General features: G+C 37.7%; 1 protein-coding gene across 3 annotated transcripts in view; it reads right to left on the minus strand.

Annotated features, from left to right (window-relative positions):
* Positions 1-6,887: 6,887 nt before the first annotated feature.
* LOC139941614 (S phase cyclin A-associated protein in the endoplasmic reticulum-like) overlaps positions 6,888-19,690 on the minus strand; it is an 81,120-nt gene continuing 68,317 nt past the window's right edge. Inside the window, exons 29-30 of one of the 3 annotated variants that reach the window (XR_011786611.1) lie at positions 12,136-12,312; positions 6,888-7,587 (exon numbers count right to left, since the gene is read on the minus strand). Coding sequence is in view for 2 of the 3 variants with exons in the window: in XM_071938194.1 (XP_071794295.1) it covers positions 12,209-12,312 (104 nt within the window). In the remaining variant the exon portion in view is untranslated. Of the gene's footprint in view, positions 7,588-9,302; positions 12,313-19,690 lie in introns of those variants that run through there. The other 2 variants (XM_071938194.1, XM_071938195.1) reach the window with 2 other exon arrangements.

A 19,690-nucleotide genomic window follows, 5' to 3' on the forward strand; every position in this document is an offset into this window, starting at 1 on the left:
ACAAAAAATACGGATGGTTCGATTCCCACCTGACTCCCACCGGCATGATATTCTCCATACTTAAGTCTGATTCCCAATTATTTCACTCTTGGGGGATAAAAACCTGAAATGTTGTGATTAATAAGGCCCGAAAAATCTATTAAAGCTTTGTACACAACGTGTATGTGTAGGTCAGAGTTGTAACTCGATAAAAAGTCAAATATTTTTTTATTGCTTTAAAAAAAGAAAAAAAAAAAAAAAACTGTGCCTGCTCCAATCAACAGAAACAATCGTTACAGACAACATCAGTATTTATATAAACAAAAATCAATAATTATTACAACTATGTCAATACTTTGAACAAAATATTTGCAATTTTTGCAAGCTAAACTGAACGTCACTTTTAAGTCGTTCATACTGGTATGTCAATACGTCATGTTAATGTACAACAACAAAACCGTGAATGTTAACAACGCATTTTCTATCATGGGTTAATACGGTGAAAACCATAACACATTTTCTTTTTCAGAGCACTTGTTCATCCGTAACAAACCAAACGAGGGCGCTGTTTAGCACAAATCCAAAGGGGACATAACTTTTTAGGGAAATTGTGTACATGTATTTGGATGTGTTAAACATTAAAGCATACATGTGGAGACAGAGACACGTTCTCGGACCTGTGCATCGAAAGAAGTTGATGGTCAAAGCTTCAATGTAAACCCGAACGATTAAGAAAAATGATGAGTCGCCAGTAATATAACACTGTGATAATTCCCGAAGTAGATTGAAATACATGCACCCGACTTCATTAACAGCAAATACTGCTTCCTACGAGCCATTGTTTTAATGGAGTCAATTTGAAAATACAAGCCATAGATTACCGATTGCTGCAATAACATGTTTTTGTTTTGTCACAAAACGTAATAGTCCAATAATATGACGCATTTTGTTCAATAAACTCGTATTAGGGAACACAATAGCTTGGTGATTACGTCGGTGGTATTGTGTTGTTTTAGTCTATTAACACAATAGAGTGTCTGTTCTTTAGTAGGCGCCAATACAACCAAATGTACAAGCCAATTTGCATACACTATGAATTCATATACACATAACCGGCCAAAACAATAGATACAATTATTTCTTTTCATGAGGGGTATAAGCCTTTATGAAAAATAAACACACACAAAAAACAGTTCAATTATTCGTGTATATTAGTCACTTCATTTGTGAAAACCAAAGACGATTCGATTTGAACAAACGTCTCTTCCAAGTGAGCTAAACACTTCAATACAATGTTAATGCTAAACAATAAGGGACTAGAAAAGAGCAATAATGACATCGCTCAAGTCACAGATCAATCACAAATCTCAGTTAACTAAAACAATAATAAGACAATGCAGATAGGCCTACTATTGATAAAAAAAGACTAATTGCTTTTAGAAGGAATTTGCAGGAGGGTTATTCAAGTTTACGCATGAATCCATGAATATAATTCATTGCCAAATAGAGCAACAAATAGCGTTTGAATAATAATAAAAATTCTGGGGAACAAATTCAAATTCAATTTCAAAACAAATTCTGTGCTCTAGAAATGGTGATTAGGCCTACTAAAGGCATGATATTTGCTCCTTTGTCGAGTACACGGGCTGACCTAGTACTTTGTAGTAGTACACATGCTGTATACTTGATATACTTTTTGGGCTATTTTATCACAATTTTTCAGGTGTTTCAAAGAGCAAACAAAAATCTGAAATCAGACTAAAGTAGGAATTTTATCACGTCTGATACTAGCACGTCACGATAGGTGCTTGACGTTGCTCAGAGAATCGCCGTTGGTGGCGCTGCCACTTCGAAACGAGCTTCCACGTTTACAGAACCAAACACAAAATCACACCTAAACTAACACATTTTTAACATCGCAATAAAACAGCATTCATAATTCAATGTTCGTGTGGTAACGCCGGTTGTGAAATGGCAGATGGTTTGGCACTATCACACACAACAAATGAAGCAAAAAAAAGACAATAAAAAACCATCGTGTCCAATCAGAGAGATTGCCCGAAGCTCTAAACTCCTCGCACATCCTTCGGTTGCGTTTGCAGACGATCACTGCATCATGCACAACCAGGATCACTCCATTGCCAACGGTCCTTTCTCTCAATCCCACAGGTAGCGCACATAGAATTTCAAAACCAAACTTGATATTAAAGCCTTTGACAACAACAAAAACCCAATACAGCAGTCACTATTCATCTCGCCCGTGGGTGGCTGACTGTCAGCTGACGCACCACCACTCCGAGGTTCATCCTCCCTTGCGGGTTTTTACGAGGGGTGGTGAATCGACTCGCCAGCCGGCCGAGGGCTGGTGGTTGAGGCCCGCCCTTGACATATGGCGATGGTGACCGGAGTGTTCGCCCATTGTCACCGAGTGACAATGACAAATAATATACGCTGCGAGGGTTGAATGGAAGTACAGATAGTCAGAGAGACAGACGGACCAACAATGCAGACAAATGATAACGTCATGGAGGGAAGAATATTATTCGTTCGTGGTCATTACCATTTGAAAAGAAACCACGGAAAAAGGATGTCAGAGAAATTTGAAAAGAATAATAATAATGTTTTGTAAATGTTTTGTTGGTTTATTCCGAGTATTTTTTTATATGTGCAAACAGAAGTAATGATTTTCAGGCTGGCATGATGAATAAAATAATAGGTTACTTGAATTGAAGTTGTGGAGTCGATGGAAATGTAACGAACCTTTAAAAAGTTCCTCCTTCTGTTTTCAATTCAAAGACAACTTGGCGAGTGTAATTTTCACTTTGAAGATCTCGGTCAAAGGTCATCCCATCACAATAAATTGTATCAACACATAAGTCGTCCTAAACCACGAATTCTATGATATCGAGATTTGAGATGGACCTGGAACGGGACAATATTATGAGGTGAAGATCTCGGTCAAAGGTCATCCCATCGCAGGAATTTGATCAACTCATAAAACAGTCGTCGTAACATGAATTCTATGATCTGAGATGGACCTGGAACGGTATAAGACTATCTCGGTGGCCCAGATGAGAGTTGTAAAAATCATAGCCCACCAGTGTGAATATCTCGGTCAAAGGTCATCCCATGACATGAATTTGATCAACTCATAAAACAGTCGTCCTTAAACACGAATTCTAAGATATCGAGATCTGAGATGGAAATGGAACGGTATGGGACTATCTGAGGTGAAGATATCGGTCAAAGGTCATCCCATCACAGGAATTTGATCGACCCATAAACAGTCGTCCTAAACCATGAACTTCAAGATTCGAGATGGACCTGGAACTGTATGGGACTATCTGAGGTAGCCCACGTGCGAGGTGGTGTACAAACCATAGCCCACCAGTGTGAATATCTCGGTCAAAGGTCATCCCATCACATGAACTTGATCAACTCATAAAACAGTCGTCCTTAACCATGAATATCAAGATCTGAGATGTACCTGGAACGGTATGGGACTATCTGAGGAGGCCAAGGTATTTCCAAGTCTGTGAATTCGGCTGTCGTCCCGGCCTGCCGGTCGGTACTACCCGATGCACAGTAAACCACTCCATAGCCGATTCACGAACCCTCGTTAGACTTGCTAATGGCGATCCTCAGCAACGGGACAAGGAGCAAAATGAATTTTAATGGCTATTATTGGGCACATTTCTACGTGCTTATGTAGTAGTGGCGAGGACTTTGTATCGCTTAAGAGTGGATCGAAAAAGTCCGCGAAGCGTAGGAGCGCGGTTATCTTCTTCTGTCCGTGGATTGTGAAAAGTAAGGATTGGAGAGTTGCCGATGAGTCACACTTGTGGAGGAGAGAAGGGGAACACAGAGAGAAGGGCAGAGGGGGTGAAAGTAGAATACAGGCAAGAATGCAGGGGAACATAGACACAGAGAGGGGAGAATATGTGGTTCATAAGAGAGGGAACTGGAAGACATTCTTCACCAGAAAACAGTATTTTTGAAGATAGTGATACAAGGAGGATAATGAGATTGACATGTTGGTTGAAAAGATGTTGATGAAAATAAAAAATAGTTAATGGCCCGACGTTTCGTCCCTAACAACAAACATGAACAGGTAACTGTAGTGCAACATAAGCAGTGAGAATGATCTTTGTCTAATAACATAGTTGCGAATTGTACATAAACCGGTACCGAAATGAAGTTGCATTCGTGTCACTTTCATAGTCACTGACATAGAGATAGAGATCAGCAACATGGCATTACTCACATCCAGAAAAAGTTTCATCTCTACGATGTGTTCTTCAAAACTTCTTCGACCAGGATTTACAGGAGATGGAACCTTTCATTTCATTATTCGAATATTCATCCACACACAAAAACTCAACACCAAACGGGAAAACAGTAATTTGTTTTTGATAAATTTCAGTCACGAAAATCCCCATCCTACTAACAACTGAGAAAGAAAAAAACAAAGAGAGAAAAAAACGGTGCACTGGATCTGGTGTTTGAATAAAAACAAGGACCGGACCGCTTTTGCAAATTGACAGCGGGATACAAACGGTGATCTGCCGCCGGATCAAACACATTACGGGACGGCGGACTCTAGTAAGCAGCGGATGCCTCATCGATCCATCCCAACTCAAAAACTCGGCACAATCTTCTTCGGTTACCTGTAAGTAAGAGTGGGGGAAAAAAGTCGAATTCCCCGAGCGAATGGAGAGGCGAAAGGGAGTGGGGACGACAGTGAACAACTCCCCGCTGTTTATTGAAGAGTAGCACTGAATCGATGGATGGTCTCTGTTCTCTTGGAGTTGTACACGTTACAAAGTTACATACCTAACTGCCCGATGAATATTCATGAATAAAACATTCCACAAAATCTGATTTCGTTTCTCTCTCTGCAACCCTCTCCTCCGTCCGTCGGCTTCTCGAAGCAAGTACTTCGTCTTATATTCATTCTGAATCTCTCGCGGTCTTATTTGATCAGCCGGCCTCGGTGCATGGTAAAGAATCTATTTGGCTCATGCTCTTCCAGCTTATTTCGCATGCAAGGACAAGAAGTGTGTAGGCTTGCGTCCGTCACTGCTTGGCTAGTCAATCATCACAGTTTCCCTTCAAGTTTTTTTTTAAGGTGGATGTCTTTGTGGTCTGACGCGAAGACTTAAAGATGGGAATATTTCACACACCAACAATATTCCAGATGCATGATAGTTGGGCAAATTTACCAAAATGGCTAATATGATTTTCTAGACATTCACTTTGTCTCATCCAAGCCTCATTCTTAATCCCATTTGTGGTCTGTATGCGAAGATTTAAAGATGCGACTATTTTACAAACCACCTTTTTTATTCAAGGTGCGATTAAACAGTGGGGAAAAGACAGTTGGGGTTAGGAGCAAATTTGCCAAAATGGCTTATGGTTTTTCTAGACCTTAACTTTGTTCCAACTCTAAAGCCCATTCCCGTCACACCTCTATACAAGAATGTTTCTGTTACTGATGCGAAGATTTAAAGATGGAAATATTATTTTAATAAAATGGCTTTAAAAAAAAAGAGTTTGAATTCATCTTGGTGAGACGACAACTATTTAGTTTATCGGCCTACTACGTATTTTTTTACGCGACTCTCCTAAAATACAAAAATCGTTCCACTTGTTTTCTCTCAAAAACTTCTACAGGTGTATTACACACATCTTCACTCACAGTGAGTGTGACTTCATGACATGGCCCAACAACTTGATCTACAAAAGGTACCGAAACCCACGCTTTCTAGACCTTCACTTTGTTCCAATCCTTATTCTATATAAAGCCCATTCTCAGATGACGTCACCTCTACAAGAATAAGTTCTTTGTGGTATGATGAGAATATTTAAAAACTTGATTATTTTATACACCACTTTTATCCATGGTGTGGTGTGGAAACCTGGGAAGTATAGATAGTTGAGGTAAGAAGCAAATTTAAAGACACTGGACACTATTGGTAATTGTCAAAGACTAGCCTTTACAGTTGGTGTATCTCAACGTATGCATAAAAAACTACGTCACTTCAGAGGGAGCCGTTTCTCACAATGTTTTATACTATCAACCTCTCTACATTACTCGTTACCAAGTGAGGTTTTATGCTAATAATTATTTTGAGTAATTACCAATAGTGTACACTGCCTTTAACAATCCAGACATTCACGTTGTTCCAACCCTCATTTAAAAGCCCGTTCTTCGATGACGTCACAACTACAAGACGCTTTTTACAGACGACTGTCCCTCTGTCACTCATCGAGTCATTGGTATAAAACAGGTCCTTCACATCCATGTATGTTGAAGTTACAATACAGACTCACTCATGAATAACACATGTCCAATGTCTATCGTGAACACAACCATCTACCCCTATACATACACATTAAATATAATTCAACCAATTTGCCTCACTTGATACATTTTCTGACAAACAGCAAATCGTTTAATACTTAATAACTCCGCTGCGCCCGTTAATAGAGTGTGTCAGTTGACCTCGAGAAGTGTACAAGGCACATTCAAAGCAGTATTATGACAAATATTTTTTAAAGAACTTGTATTGTGGGAGATTTATTTTATTTATTTACTTATTTATAATATGTACCCCGATGTGTGTAAGCAATGTATACTCACAGTACTTTCCCGAGCTCAGTGAAAAAAAATCCCAGGCATATTACTCGGGTGGAATCGAACACACGTCCTTTGAAATTCTATAGCAATGGAAGCAAATTAGAACTTGTTGAGGCTTTTAAATAATTAGTTTCATCTATTGAATATGGTTTGATAAAATTAAAGTTTGATTTACGTTAATGCAAAACGTTTCGTAAATTATCGATGGACAGAAATAAGACATAAAACTGACCTTAAATTCCGCTTCTCTGAAATCCCAAAGGTCACCTTAAAAATGAGATAGTCATGATCCCTAATGTACACGCATACTAACTCCAGCAAGCTGAGGCCGTGATTTGTTGTACTAGTGCGGTACCAAAAACGCGCGAAATTGGGACGCCGTTACGCGTTGTCCCCAGCGACTACATGAAACGTCACCCAACAATGTTTTCGCGCTAATAACTATAACCCAACTTCGATTTGTTATTGTAGTCCATCCAACACAGCCAGTCAGCGTAAATTCACAATTTGGCACTCCGAACCGGATGTTGGAGGTCGATTAATATTTCTTCTTTTCTGACGTTTATTAAATGTTTATTTACTACATTTTAATTTTTGAATTACACATTCATCAACATTGGCTTTTGTTTTGGTAGAAAGAAAGGTTATGTGACAAAAGCAAAAAGACCACACAATTCTAACCGCGTTAATCTCCCATAGGTGGTGGCTCACAAAGGAGTTTTTCGTCCCGATAACGAACACAGTTAAAGTGATTTACAAAGTTATAACAATTGAGCAACAGGGCCTAATTGCGCATGCTCGTTATTTATTAATTCAACAGTGAATGATATTGGCAGATACCTTTGCGTCCTTTGTCCATAATGCAATCTTGTGTATCTCCCTGACCCCACCTATGAAGATGTTCCAGGCATCTTGTTCTATCATAGGGCCACCATGCTCTCCCTGTCTCTCTCTCTCTCTCATCATGACTGCATGCATATAGAGCAAGTGGTATAAAAAGGGGTTATTCAAATTGACCATGTACGTCGTAAGACAATCATTAACCAACTGAAACATTCTGGTTGTACATTAATTTCTGTCGTCAAGACTTTCAACAGTTGTCAATTTTATGATTTTTAAACACGGGTGCCCCTTTAAAAAAGCCAACCTCACTCGCGGCACAAATTCATATGAGCACCTCACAGGGACCACAGTTTCTCTTCTTTACCGCGTAAAACTATCGGAATAAAAAAAATATATTCCTGCTTCAACACCCGAAAATGCAGAGGGTATCTTGAAAAAACGGAGGCAAAACATGCATATTCATGAGGTATAGTACGGACAAGCGATAGAGGGGTTCAAGCTCGAGTGAAAATGACATGTGTCTAGGGGTCCGGGGGACAGGACTCGAGGGGCACGGACCCCAAAGCCCGCAAGGGTTGCGATATGATTCATCACGGTGAAGCCTCGCCGTGAATTCATCGACGATGAAGGTTGTCCAACAGAAGAGAACGGAATACCGCCGGTATCTCCTTTTTTTATTTACATTTGGGGAAAGAGCGTGTTTTTCATTGTAGTTCTATAGAGAGTGAAAAAACTGCGTACATTACTGAAACATGATACATTATCGTGGTTAGTAGTCGAACCTCATACATTTTTCATAGCACTATAAAACTCGATGACTATATTGTTATTAGCATGTATTATATTGTGTGTATACCCCACTGGCGCGGCTTGAGGATACCAAGCATAAAAAAAGAACACACTATAGTCAAATGAATGAAGAAAAGATTACAATTATAATCCGTAGTTTAATCTCATAGCTCTGACTCACTTTCCTTCTCTTCGCTCTAGTATGCTACGTGTTGTCCTAAATAGCCTCCCTTAAGTACCCCACTACAACCAAAACATAGTCTATCAAATTGAACTTGGAATAGACATGATGATGTGTGAGGAATCCATGTAAACACTACACCGCTGTAGTGCCGCTCATGTTAAACCAATGGAAATATTTGGTTTAACAAATACTCAGGGTTTTTACACACTCTTTTCGCTGTCACATAATTTACACAACACCAACCACGCCGTTGTGCGCTCATGTTAAAACCAATGGACAACTTGGTTTTAACAAATAGTACTCAGGGTTTTTCTATACTCTTTTTTCGATGTCACGTACGAAAGTTGGTACCGAACACAAGGAAAACGAATTCCCAACAGAAAATGCCGGTGCAGAGTTTCAGCAAAGAACCTGTATCGGGCAGCTTGCCGGCTGAACAAATGGCCAGCCACGGTCTCAGTCAGTTTCATCTAGTCCACGGCACGGAGTTGGCATCAATTTATTGCCCCGTCGCGGTGATGCGCCGTACGGGGTGGTCATACAATATCTCTTGGAGTAAATTAAAAAAGGTGAAGGCGGGTAATAACAAGTATTCGGCGGGTAACTGTTGATTTAGTTCAACATGACCAGTCACTTTGAACTCACAACGTCTTGAACTTTCAAACCAACTTCCACCTCAACAAAACCTTTCACACACACAAAAATCTGAAATATATGTAGGTAAATGGAGAGAAAATTAGTAGGATTTGAAACTTTGCATGGTGAAAATACGATATAGCAAGGTTTGCGGTAACACCATGTAATGATAATCTCTAGTTGAGTTGGGGTGGTTCTGAAAAGAACCGTGTGTTTCAACTCGAAATTTCGATCAGATGCTCTGATGGTCTTCTGGAGAAAGCTGAACTCTGATGAAAGAAAATTGTTATTAGTTCTTGTGTAAGCGTTATATCAAGCAGAAAACACACAGCTTTGATGCAAACACTTTCATTTATTTATTTATTTCTTCATAAATTTTGTTACATAACTTCTTTTTTTCAGACCGTGTTCGAATCAGGGGAATTCGGCTACTGCTATGACCGTGGTTGGCCTTTATTCTACGGCCAATGATGAAGCCATACATTTGGACACGGCCTAGTAATAAATTCTGATAAAGATATGGTACTCACAATGAAATGAGTACAAGAACAATGTAAACAAATACAAATCAAGGAAGTGTTAAAACACTGATTTCAAAATTTAAACCGTTTCGCAAATAGGGGGAAAATTAACATTATTTGTGATTTACAGTATATATAAAACATTTGTTTGTGCACTAAATAAAGCACTACATTTTACAATTTACAAATATATAGACACACAACTCACAGCCACACAGGTGATGTTAGATACAAAGGCACAAATCCTTGTTATACAGGTAAATAAAATGTCATTCCTGCATTTCGTGAAGAATTTCGTACGCTATAGCTCAAGTACAAAAACAATTGCTCCAGATTCATCACATTATACTTAGAGTGATGTAAAAACATGCAGGTAAAGCTTCATGAACATTTATAGCAAATATTGAATATACTCATACAAATCTGTGCAGCATTTGCATGTAATGATGTAGTTTCCATAAAACTGGGCAGTCTTACAATGTTACCATACACATTTGCATATGGATTTCAGTTGAGCGCTCACTAAGATTAGTGACTTAATGACAATGTCACTTCTTAAAGGCACTGTAGACACGTTTGGTAATTGCCAAAGACCAGGGCCCAATTTCATAGAGCTGCTTAAGCACAAAATTTGGCTTAAGCAAAAAAATACTTGCTTAGTAAAATCAGATTACCGGCCAAGACTCCACTCAATTGTTATGCTAAGTAAACAACAGCTAAATATTAGTCGCAAGCAATGTACATGGCATGAAATTTGGGCCAGTAACATGTGTAAAATAAGCGAGCTATTTTCGTGCTTAAGCAATTTCTTTTGCTTAAGCAGCTATTTGAAATTGGCCCCAGTATTCTCACTATCCCAACATAGACATACAATAACACATCTTGGACAATTTTGACTCAATTGGTCATCAAAGTTGCAAGAGAATAATGACAGATTAAACACCCTTACTGTTGCACAAATGTGTGCTTTCAGATGCCTAAAAAGGCTTCAGACCTGAAGTCTTTTTCAGATTTAAATATTTCAGTGAGAAATTACCTTTTTCTCAAACACTACGCTACTTCAGAGGGAGTTGTTTCTCATAATGTTTTGTACTATCAACATCTCTCTGTTGCTTGTTACCAACTAAGTTGTTACGCCAATACATATTTTTAGTAATTACCAATAGTATCCAGTGCATTTAACCAAATATACCATGTCACTTAACAAAGTACGTTGACCTTCCCTTTTATGTACTTGCACTAGCTCCAAGTGCCAGAGTATTTTCAAACCCAAGCCTCGATTTGGTTACATGGATTTGTATGGAAGACAAACAAAGATGGATGATGAAATAAATTTACTTAAATATATCATTTTCCCCCCACCTTAATTCAAGAATGAATTTGTTTAATATTAAATTATTAACCACATCAATAGCACACAAATAATATTGATATCTGGCTTGATCTCATGCACCAGAAATCTGCAAAAAGAATAAAAACAAGTGTTAGAAAGTGGTGCTGTGAATATAGCAACAAAAACGTCTTGAAATGAGGTTAATCCCCTTTGGTTGAATAATAAATTCATAAACATCACTGATTGATCAAAACTCTTCACCCCTATGTTATCACAAAAGATTATTTATTTTTTATCGTATAATACAAAAGACTCCCAAACCAAAGAAAACAATATACAAAATAAATAAAATATAAACAAAACACACTACACTTCAAATTGTCCACGCATAATGAGGGGGATGTTTTAAACAAATCTTCAGTAGAAAAAGAAATATTAAGGAAATTTCAGATCGACCAAATTTTGTACACATAAAGTTTTGCGTCAAGAAAAAATAACAAACTCAAAAAGAATCAAGTGTATAAAAAGCCAATACAAAAAGTATGGTAAAATGTGATTGACAATTCAAAGAATATAAAAACCTTGTATAGTCCTTTGATTTAAATCCAACATTAAAACAAAATAGTCTTTTTACAGAAACATCCATCCAACCTCGGAATGGACAATCGTATATCAACGGTCAATGTTCCTGGAAAACAGATCATTTTTATGTTAGGAATCAATTTGCAAATTATCATTTGGATCCCTTTTCTCAAAAAGAACTTGGAAAATGCAGTGCTTAATGCATCGGTGTGTAAGGGTAAAAACAAACATTCTCTATCCCCGATGCAAAACTAACACCTTTAAGATCCCAGTTGTAAATATTAATTTTAATTTTTAAAAGATGACAAAACTGACAATTTGTAAACACTGGCTTTTTATTTTGGAGAGTAAAATAAAAAAATCTTTATATGTGGCCTTTGAATCTTCTACATGCAATTTATCAAGATAGGATTTTGAGATCACCCCAAAACCATACATTCATATTAGAAAAGAGTGGGGGGATCTGTAAACGAAACTTGCCTTTGGGGGGAATTATTACCATCAAATATTAAAATAAAGCTCAACCATATTGAACTAATTCTTCACATAGAGAAAGCTTATAGGTAAACATCCTTATATTCAAGGAATTGCACAGTACTTCTCACAGATTGCTTTTCACGAAACAAACCTTTTTCTTTTGGTCAACTGCACATCGTTGTGAGTGGAATGGCATTATAATCTTGGATGGGGGGAAGTCAATGTCAAGAGGCTTCGCTGAAGAACTTGACTGCATCATCCCAAGACGACTCCGGGAAACGAAGCTCAAAAGATGTCCGCGCTTGGAGGTCCTTGTCTCTTTCTTTCTCTGTGAGTTGGGAATTGAGAGGAAGATAACAAATATATATTGAGAGAGGAAGACAGTTATATATGTACAAAGGTCATCACTGTGATGTTTTTAATCCAACCATACAATGGATGAACAGTCTCTGGATTCGAACATCTGACTGCGGACAACAGAATGACAAATTAAAGGCACTGGACACTATTGGTTATTACTCAACACAATTGTTAGCATTAAAACTTACTATGTAACGAGTAAGGAGAGCTGTTGATAGTGTAAATAAATAATGAGAAACCGCTCCCTCTGAAGTTATGTAGTTTCTGAGAAGGAGGTAAATTCTGACTCAAATATTAAAAGATTTTAGCTGAAGCCTTTTATTATGCATCTGAAAGCACAAGAATTTGTGCAAGAAGGGTGATTATATTTCATTGTTCATTTGCAACTGCGATGACCAATTGAGTCAAAATTGTATGCATATGTTGGAATACAGCAAGTGAGAATACTGGTCTTTGGCAATCACCAAACATGTCCAGTGCGTTTAAACCAGAGAAGAAGATACAAACGGAGTGTGAGATCTCCTTGTTCTTGGGAGGGAGGGAGACAAAATTTGTCTAAGATACACTGGCAGGATCATGTCAAGGCCTCTTGCAATCTGAATTCATTTGGTTGATTGCATTAAGTACGTCTTGTCAGCATAGTGTTTCCCTTGTGTTGTCAGCTACCTTTTAGTTACACCCTTCACATTTTCTTTCTCCTTGCTCATGTGTACAAATACTCTCTAATTGACAACAAACAGGGCCCAGTTTCATGGCTGTGCTTACCGCCGAAATCTGCGCTTACGATCACCATTCTCCGCTAACGTGCAAGCGCTTAAAGGGCAAAGTCCAGGCTATCTAAATCGTTTTCTAGTCTGAAAGAACATTATGTAAGGGGCATTATCCACAAAAGACTTATTTCATTATCGTGAATGAAATTCTGGTAATTTTTTTATTTATTCTTGTTTATTGAGCGAGTCCTTTTTGTCCACTGATAAATATATTTTCAAAGAGTTGGCTTTGACAAACAGATATATTATCAGCCAATACCATGTTATGAAAGACTTCCCATTCAAATGCTACAATGTCAACATTTGTCGTGTGGTCAGTTAAAAATTGTTTGTAACAAGAGATTAAGTAAAACAACAAAGAAACATCTTCAAAAAAATAAGAAGGTATAAGGAAGGAGTAAAGTCTCCGCACAAACACACATCCATGTCAGGGGTTTATCTTGTGGCACATCATAAACTCCGCAGGAAATTTATCGGTCAATTCCCACGAGTCCCCTAATGGAATCCTGAAACAGACGCACGAGTTGATTTGCATCCGCAACCGAGGACCGGGAGAAGGAGGAAAGAAACTAGACAATACACACGGAGCTCTCCTGAGAGAAACTGGAGAGTCGTCCAGTTCGAAGGAATAATTTGCTGTTTCTTTGTTGGTTATATCTATTCATGGTGCTATCGGTTTGTTGCTTTAAGTCAATGATTGTGGACAATGGGGTAAAAATACAGAAATTATTGTTCGAACAAGAATCCATGTTTGATGATGACGTACTACAACAATGTATTATTGGGTTTTATTTCATTATAATCTCATTCTTACTTGATACAATTGCAGAATAACAGATTACATTTAATCACATGGAATGTGCATTTCGGTTTTCTATTTTTAATCAATTTGAGTTAGGTAATCAAAATTAGTTCTTTGTTTAATAAAAACTACAGAAAGTGCTATTGTTAGGAAATTCAGTTTCGCTCGGTCATGATTCAAATACTGTTGACAGTCTTCTGTATTCAAGGTCACTCAGTATGAGATCAATCGGAGGGAGTAGAATTAATTATTTAAGGAATCTTTCGTTGCAAAACAGCTTTGAGCGCAAGACCTAAACTTGAGTGACTTGATAAAGAAGACTACTTGGTGCTGCGCTAGGTATCTAAGCTCTAAGCTCACTTTTAAAGTTTTTTGAGTCAATACGGCAAAGCACGTATGGATTCACAGAGTGTTATCTAGACTTACTTTATAGGAAAATGCATTACATAGCTGACTCTGATGGCTTATAAACAGCTTGGGTAGTGAAAAACATCAAATATGTGCAAAGCCACAATCTGGTACACTTTTTGTTACAAAGACCCAACCAAATGAACATTTAAATACTCCATATAAATATTGAGCATCTAAGACACTGGACACTATTGGTAATTGTAAAAGACCAGTATTCTCACTTGGTGTATCTCAACATAATGCACAAAATAACAAACCTGGTAAAAATTTCAGCTCAATCGGTCATCAAAGTTGCGAGATATTAATGAAAGAAAAAACACCCTTGTCACACAAAGTTGTGTGCTTTCTGATGCTTGATTTCGAGACCTCAAGTTCTAAATCTGAAGTCTCTAAATCAAATTTGTGGTAAATTACTTCTTTCTTGAAAACTATACTACTTCAGAGGGAGCCGTTTCTCACAATGTTTTATACTATCAACCTTTCCCCATTACTCGTTACCAAGTAAGGTTTTTTGCAAAAAAAAATTATTTTGAGTAATTACCAAGTGTCCACTGCCTTTAACTCTTTGCAGATCTTGTATGTGACAAATGCATTACGGAGCTGACAACTGACTACCAATGGTAGACTCTGTTAGCTTATATAGCCTTGGGTGGAAAAAAAACCCCCAAAAACATTGTGTACACATAAATCTTGCCATTGGCTGGACGTTTCCGAGGAGAAACCAACAATGATTTCTCCATCAAACAGTGGTTTTTGCACAATTTAGTTCTATTATGACCAAACCCAACAGCAGTCTCTGGTTAAAATCATCAAAATTTGTTAACCTTAAATCAAACTGGTAGTTGGTTTCTAGATTATAAAAATAGCACCACTTCAGGCAAATGAAAAAAAATTAAAACAAAATGATGACACTGGTTTAATCTGGACACTAGGGGGCAGTCTGTATCCCATACAGATGTCAATGCTATGGAGTGTTGGCTTAGTGTGGTGCAGATAATTAGAATGCTAGCCACAAGTGGATGCAGTTGTGTGCCAAATCACAATAGTCCCCAAAATCATGTATCTCACATAAAGCCGCACAAAGAAGTTTTTATATTGTCACGCCCTTGGCAATGTCACCCAATTAAGCATCAACACAGAGCGGATTTGGTTGGGGTTAAGTCCTAAACAATTGCAAAAACCACCACAAACTATTCCACAGTAGGATGCAAAGTCATGTAGCCACTTGTGAAAATGAACACACAGCTCACCAAATTCTTCCTTGGCAGGCACTTGTTTTCTTTGAACACAAAGTGGGTAATTGTTTGTTAATTTACCCACTGTGTAGCTGAGACCAGGGTCACTGTATGGAGGTGGTCCAGAGTCTGTAGTTGTTGTTTATGATTTGAATGCTTGTTGGTATTAACTTGAAGCCTTGTTACTGATTTCAGCATTGTGCGCTAATTGGCGATTGTTACAAATCAGATTCCATGTGTGTCACCATGATGTTTGTTAATGGTTTATTGTCCTATGGATTTACAGTTCTAACAGAGTCCCTCTGATTGCAAATTGGGATGTCTCTGTCTGGACACTCTTTATTTCCATCCACCTATGCTGCCCTGTATTGTTATTGAGGCTCATTACGGTCACAATTTGAGTAATTAGGGTTCCAACCAGCAGGATAATTGCGACAATAGCTCAATGGGTCAGCACCATTTAATGAAAAGTGTTTCTTCATTGAGGCACTTGTAAACAGATTCACTCTAGACTGTATTTCAAATACTAGAGAGTCTGGCTCTTACTGCACTGCACCCACTATTACAGGTATTGTACAGAATTGAATGGTAGGGATACAAACAAACCAATGTTTCATTTTAGTCTGAAAGCTAAGATCAAGAAGTTTTTACCTGAACCATTTACCTCTGAAATCAAGTAATATTCAACAAAACGGCATCTGAAAACAGCTGATTTCGGTTGTTACAACCAATTTAGGACAATGTGTTTACATGCTGAAAACTGTACCTTTTTTTTACTTCTCAGTAATTCCACCTGACTCACACACAGGATTTTAACCAAAATGTGTACAGGTTTTTTATTTCATGTATATGGTTAATCACACAAAACATGCACAGTCTCTGCAACTATTTTGCCAGCTGTACCAATTCTTTGTAGTACCTTTAAATAACATTGACTCTACCTTGAAACAACTTTACTTTCATATTTGATGTACAGAATGTACAGCAAAACACTTCAGATGTAAATGTTACCCCAGTCCAAAGTGAGACATGCATTGATTACATGCACCACAGAAAGCCTCGTCAATTTCAATTAAACCCATAAATCTGAAATCTGAAATGGATAAACACAAAACTGTCCCGGGTTTCCTACAAATTCTCTGGATTATATAATTTATAGATATCTGAAAGCAGTTTCTTTAAAGACGTCAAGGAAAAGTTAATACAAAAAAAAAAACACTGAACAAGCAGTGTGACTTGCTTAACTATAAATCTCATCAACTCATTGAAACCACTGCTGCACATCCTTAAAGACACTGGACACTATTAGGTATTATCGTAGACCAGTCTTCCCAATTGGTGTATCTCAACATATGCATAAAATAACAAACCTGTGAAAATTTGAGCTCAATTGGTCGTCGAAGTTGCGAGAAAATAATGAAAGAAAAAAACACTCTTGTCACGCGAAGTTGTGTGCTTTCAGATGCTTGATTTCGAGACCTAAAATTCTAAATCTGAGGTCTCGAAATCAAATTCGTGGAAAATTACTTCTTTCTTGAAAACTAATTACTCCAGAGGGAGCCGTTTCTCACAATGTTTTATACCATCAACCTCTCCCCATTACTCGTTACCGAGAAAGGTTTTATGCTAATAATTATTTTGAGTAATCACCAATAGTGTCCACTGCCTTTAAGTCTTTAGATTAAAAACAAAAACTATCCCGGGTGTCCACAATTTCTCTGGATTATTCAATTTATATATATCTTAGAGCAGTTTCTTTAAAGACGACAAGGAAAGGTCAATACCAAAAAACACACCGAACAAGCAGTGTGACTTGATTGACCATAAATCTCATCAACACGTTAAAACTGACTGAGCACTGCACCACCTTAAAGTCCTAAAATTAAAACGTCAAAATTATAAATACAAAACTGGGACATATACCAGTTATTACGACAACCAATTAGGGCGGAATGTGTCACATAAATGGCAGAGCTAGTTCAAACTGCTAGGCAATAGTAAGAGGCCAATTACGTACAGGCACCATGTTAACCATTCAGATCAGCCCACAGATGGCAACATTTAATCACGTCCTAACTCACCAACTCTTTGTCTCACCCAGTTTTAATTTCATCAAATTAACACCAATCAGGATGGTTTTTAATTCCCAGGCAACCCGCAGCAGCACACGACGACGAGGGCAAAAAGGAAAAAGGCTTGGGTTTTAATTTCACAGGTCTGGGTGATGAGGTGTACACGCACTGCGCACCACCGAAAAAATTAATCTAATTTAGCCCGGTGTGAATGTGTGCCAGTGGGTATTGTGGCGTGTACTTGACTTCACACATTTTGATAATACAGCAACCTACAATGTATAGCCATGGTAATTAGAGTTACTTATCATAGATGGACTATTCAGCTTGTTGTAATCTATATCTAGAGTTCTTCTACTGGCTGGATGGATAGCTATGTGTTATGGGAGCAGGTTGCCTCACAACACCCCTGGCATATTATTAGACCATGGAGGAAGGAAACGTATTTTCCTTACTCCATGATTAGACTGTACTGTCTGTTTTAAAGCATCCTACCACTGACTGTAAGACATGTCTCTTTCTCAATTACCAATGCATCTCAGAACATCTGATCAAGAAACACTACTTTTCATACATCATGAACATTAGACTTACTTACATTTCTATGAGACATGTCTGCACTGGAACTTGAAGGCCCTATGAAGTGGGAATACATTTTGGGGGCTTAATATGGTATGATGTTAAAGATGCTATGTCAGATTTTTGGTCGATTTGACCCCAAAAGTATTTTGATGGGGGGTCGAGAAAGTCACAAACTTTCATTTGAGCCATTGCTCGAAAAAGTCCGCCAATTATTAGTAGCAGTGAAATAAAATGCTAAAAATTAGTTTTTGTCGGGATCCCGACAATATATCACGTGACCAATTCTTATGTGTTTTATAAGAAACGTTTTAAATTTTTGTCATGGTTCCTGACCATTAAAAGTAAAAGTTAAACTTTTTTTTCGTTAGAAAAACCATTCACTAAAAAAAATCTATTTTTTTAATGTTTGGGGCAAAAAATCTGACATAGCATCTTTAATAAAACAATTTACTATTTGAGTTTATTATGATTTGGGGTTGAATACATACGTTGACTAGAGTGGGATTTGAACCAACAATCTCTGGATTTCCGTACCGGCGCCCTACCATGAGTTTTTTTTTTTTGAGTGGTTAACATAAGCTTGAATTTTTCCCTCATGTTTGAATTATCTATTTCCATATCGCCCGGTGGCATGCTTTCATGGATGAAGACCTAGGCACCAAAGACAATGCACACTAAGTGACAATGCACACGAAGTGACAATGCAAACTCCCAGGACCATTTAGCTCTGGTAAATTTTTGTCGCAGCCAGCCGAATTTGAAACTATTTTAAATCTGATGGGAATTCGTCTAGACTGACACCATATTTAGTAGTGTTGCAACAAGCAACAGTACACCTTGATTGCCCAAAGAAAGTGCCCGAAGTTACATCACAGATATGAAAAACAAGGAAATGGTCGATCACCGTACAGTGTTTTTGAGTATTCTATGCCACCATTTAAAAAAGAAAAAGAGGAAATCAGCTGATCAGCTGAAAAGTTGCATGGATGATAAGGTTGTGAGTTGTTTCATAAAGAAAGGACACACGGTTGTATCAAGTCAGAGCCATGGATTAAAAAAAGGGTACAAGTTTGTTAGAATTGTAACATGTTGCGACACAGCGGCAGTGGTTAGAGTCAGAGATATTGATGAGAAATGGAATGGTACGGAGGGAAAAAACAATGGTTTACTCGTGCAAAAGGAGTATTTTGTTGTCTTCAGTTGTGTATTTGTGTTATCAATTGTGGAGGATTAAATAGTCGATTGATCACTTTAAGTCTATACCCATACAATTATCAAGAAATACAAAATTATCAGAAACTTTTTTGCAAAGCAATAAATTTCTATGCCAACATACCAGATATTGGACTGACCAAAGCTTGATTTTGACAAATTTGTCAAAATTTGTTTTCACCATGATACAAAATGACGAACCATTGCCAAAGGGTTACATAGTCCGTTAAAAAATTGACAAGCGCATTAATTTTTTTCGTTA

Source organism: Asterias amurensis, chromosome 9 (assembly GCF_032118995.1).
Source record: "Asterias amurensis chromosome 9, ASM3211899v1".
Taxonomy (NCBI): domain Eukaryota; kingdom Metazoa; phylum Echinodermata; class Asteroidea; order Forcipulatida; family Asteriidae; genus Asterias; species Asterias amurensis.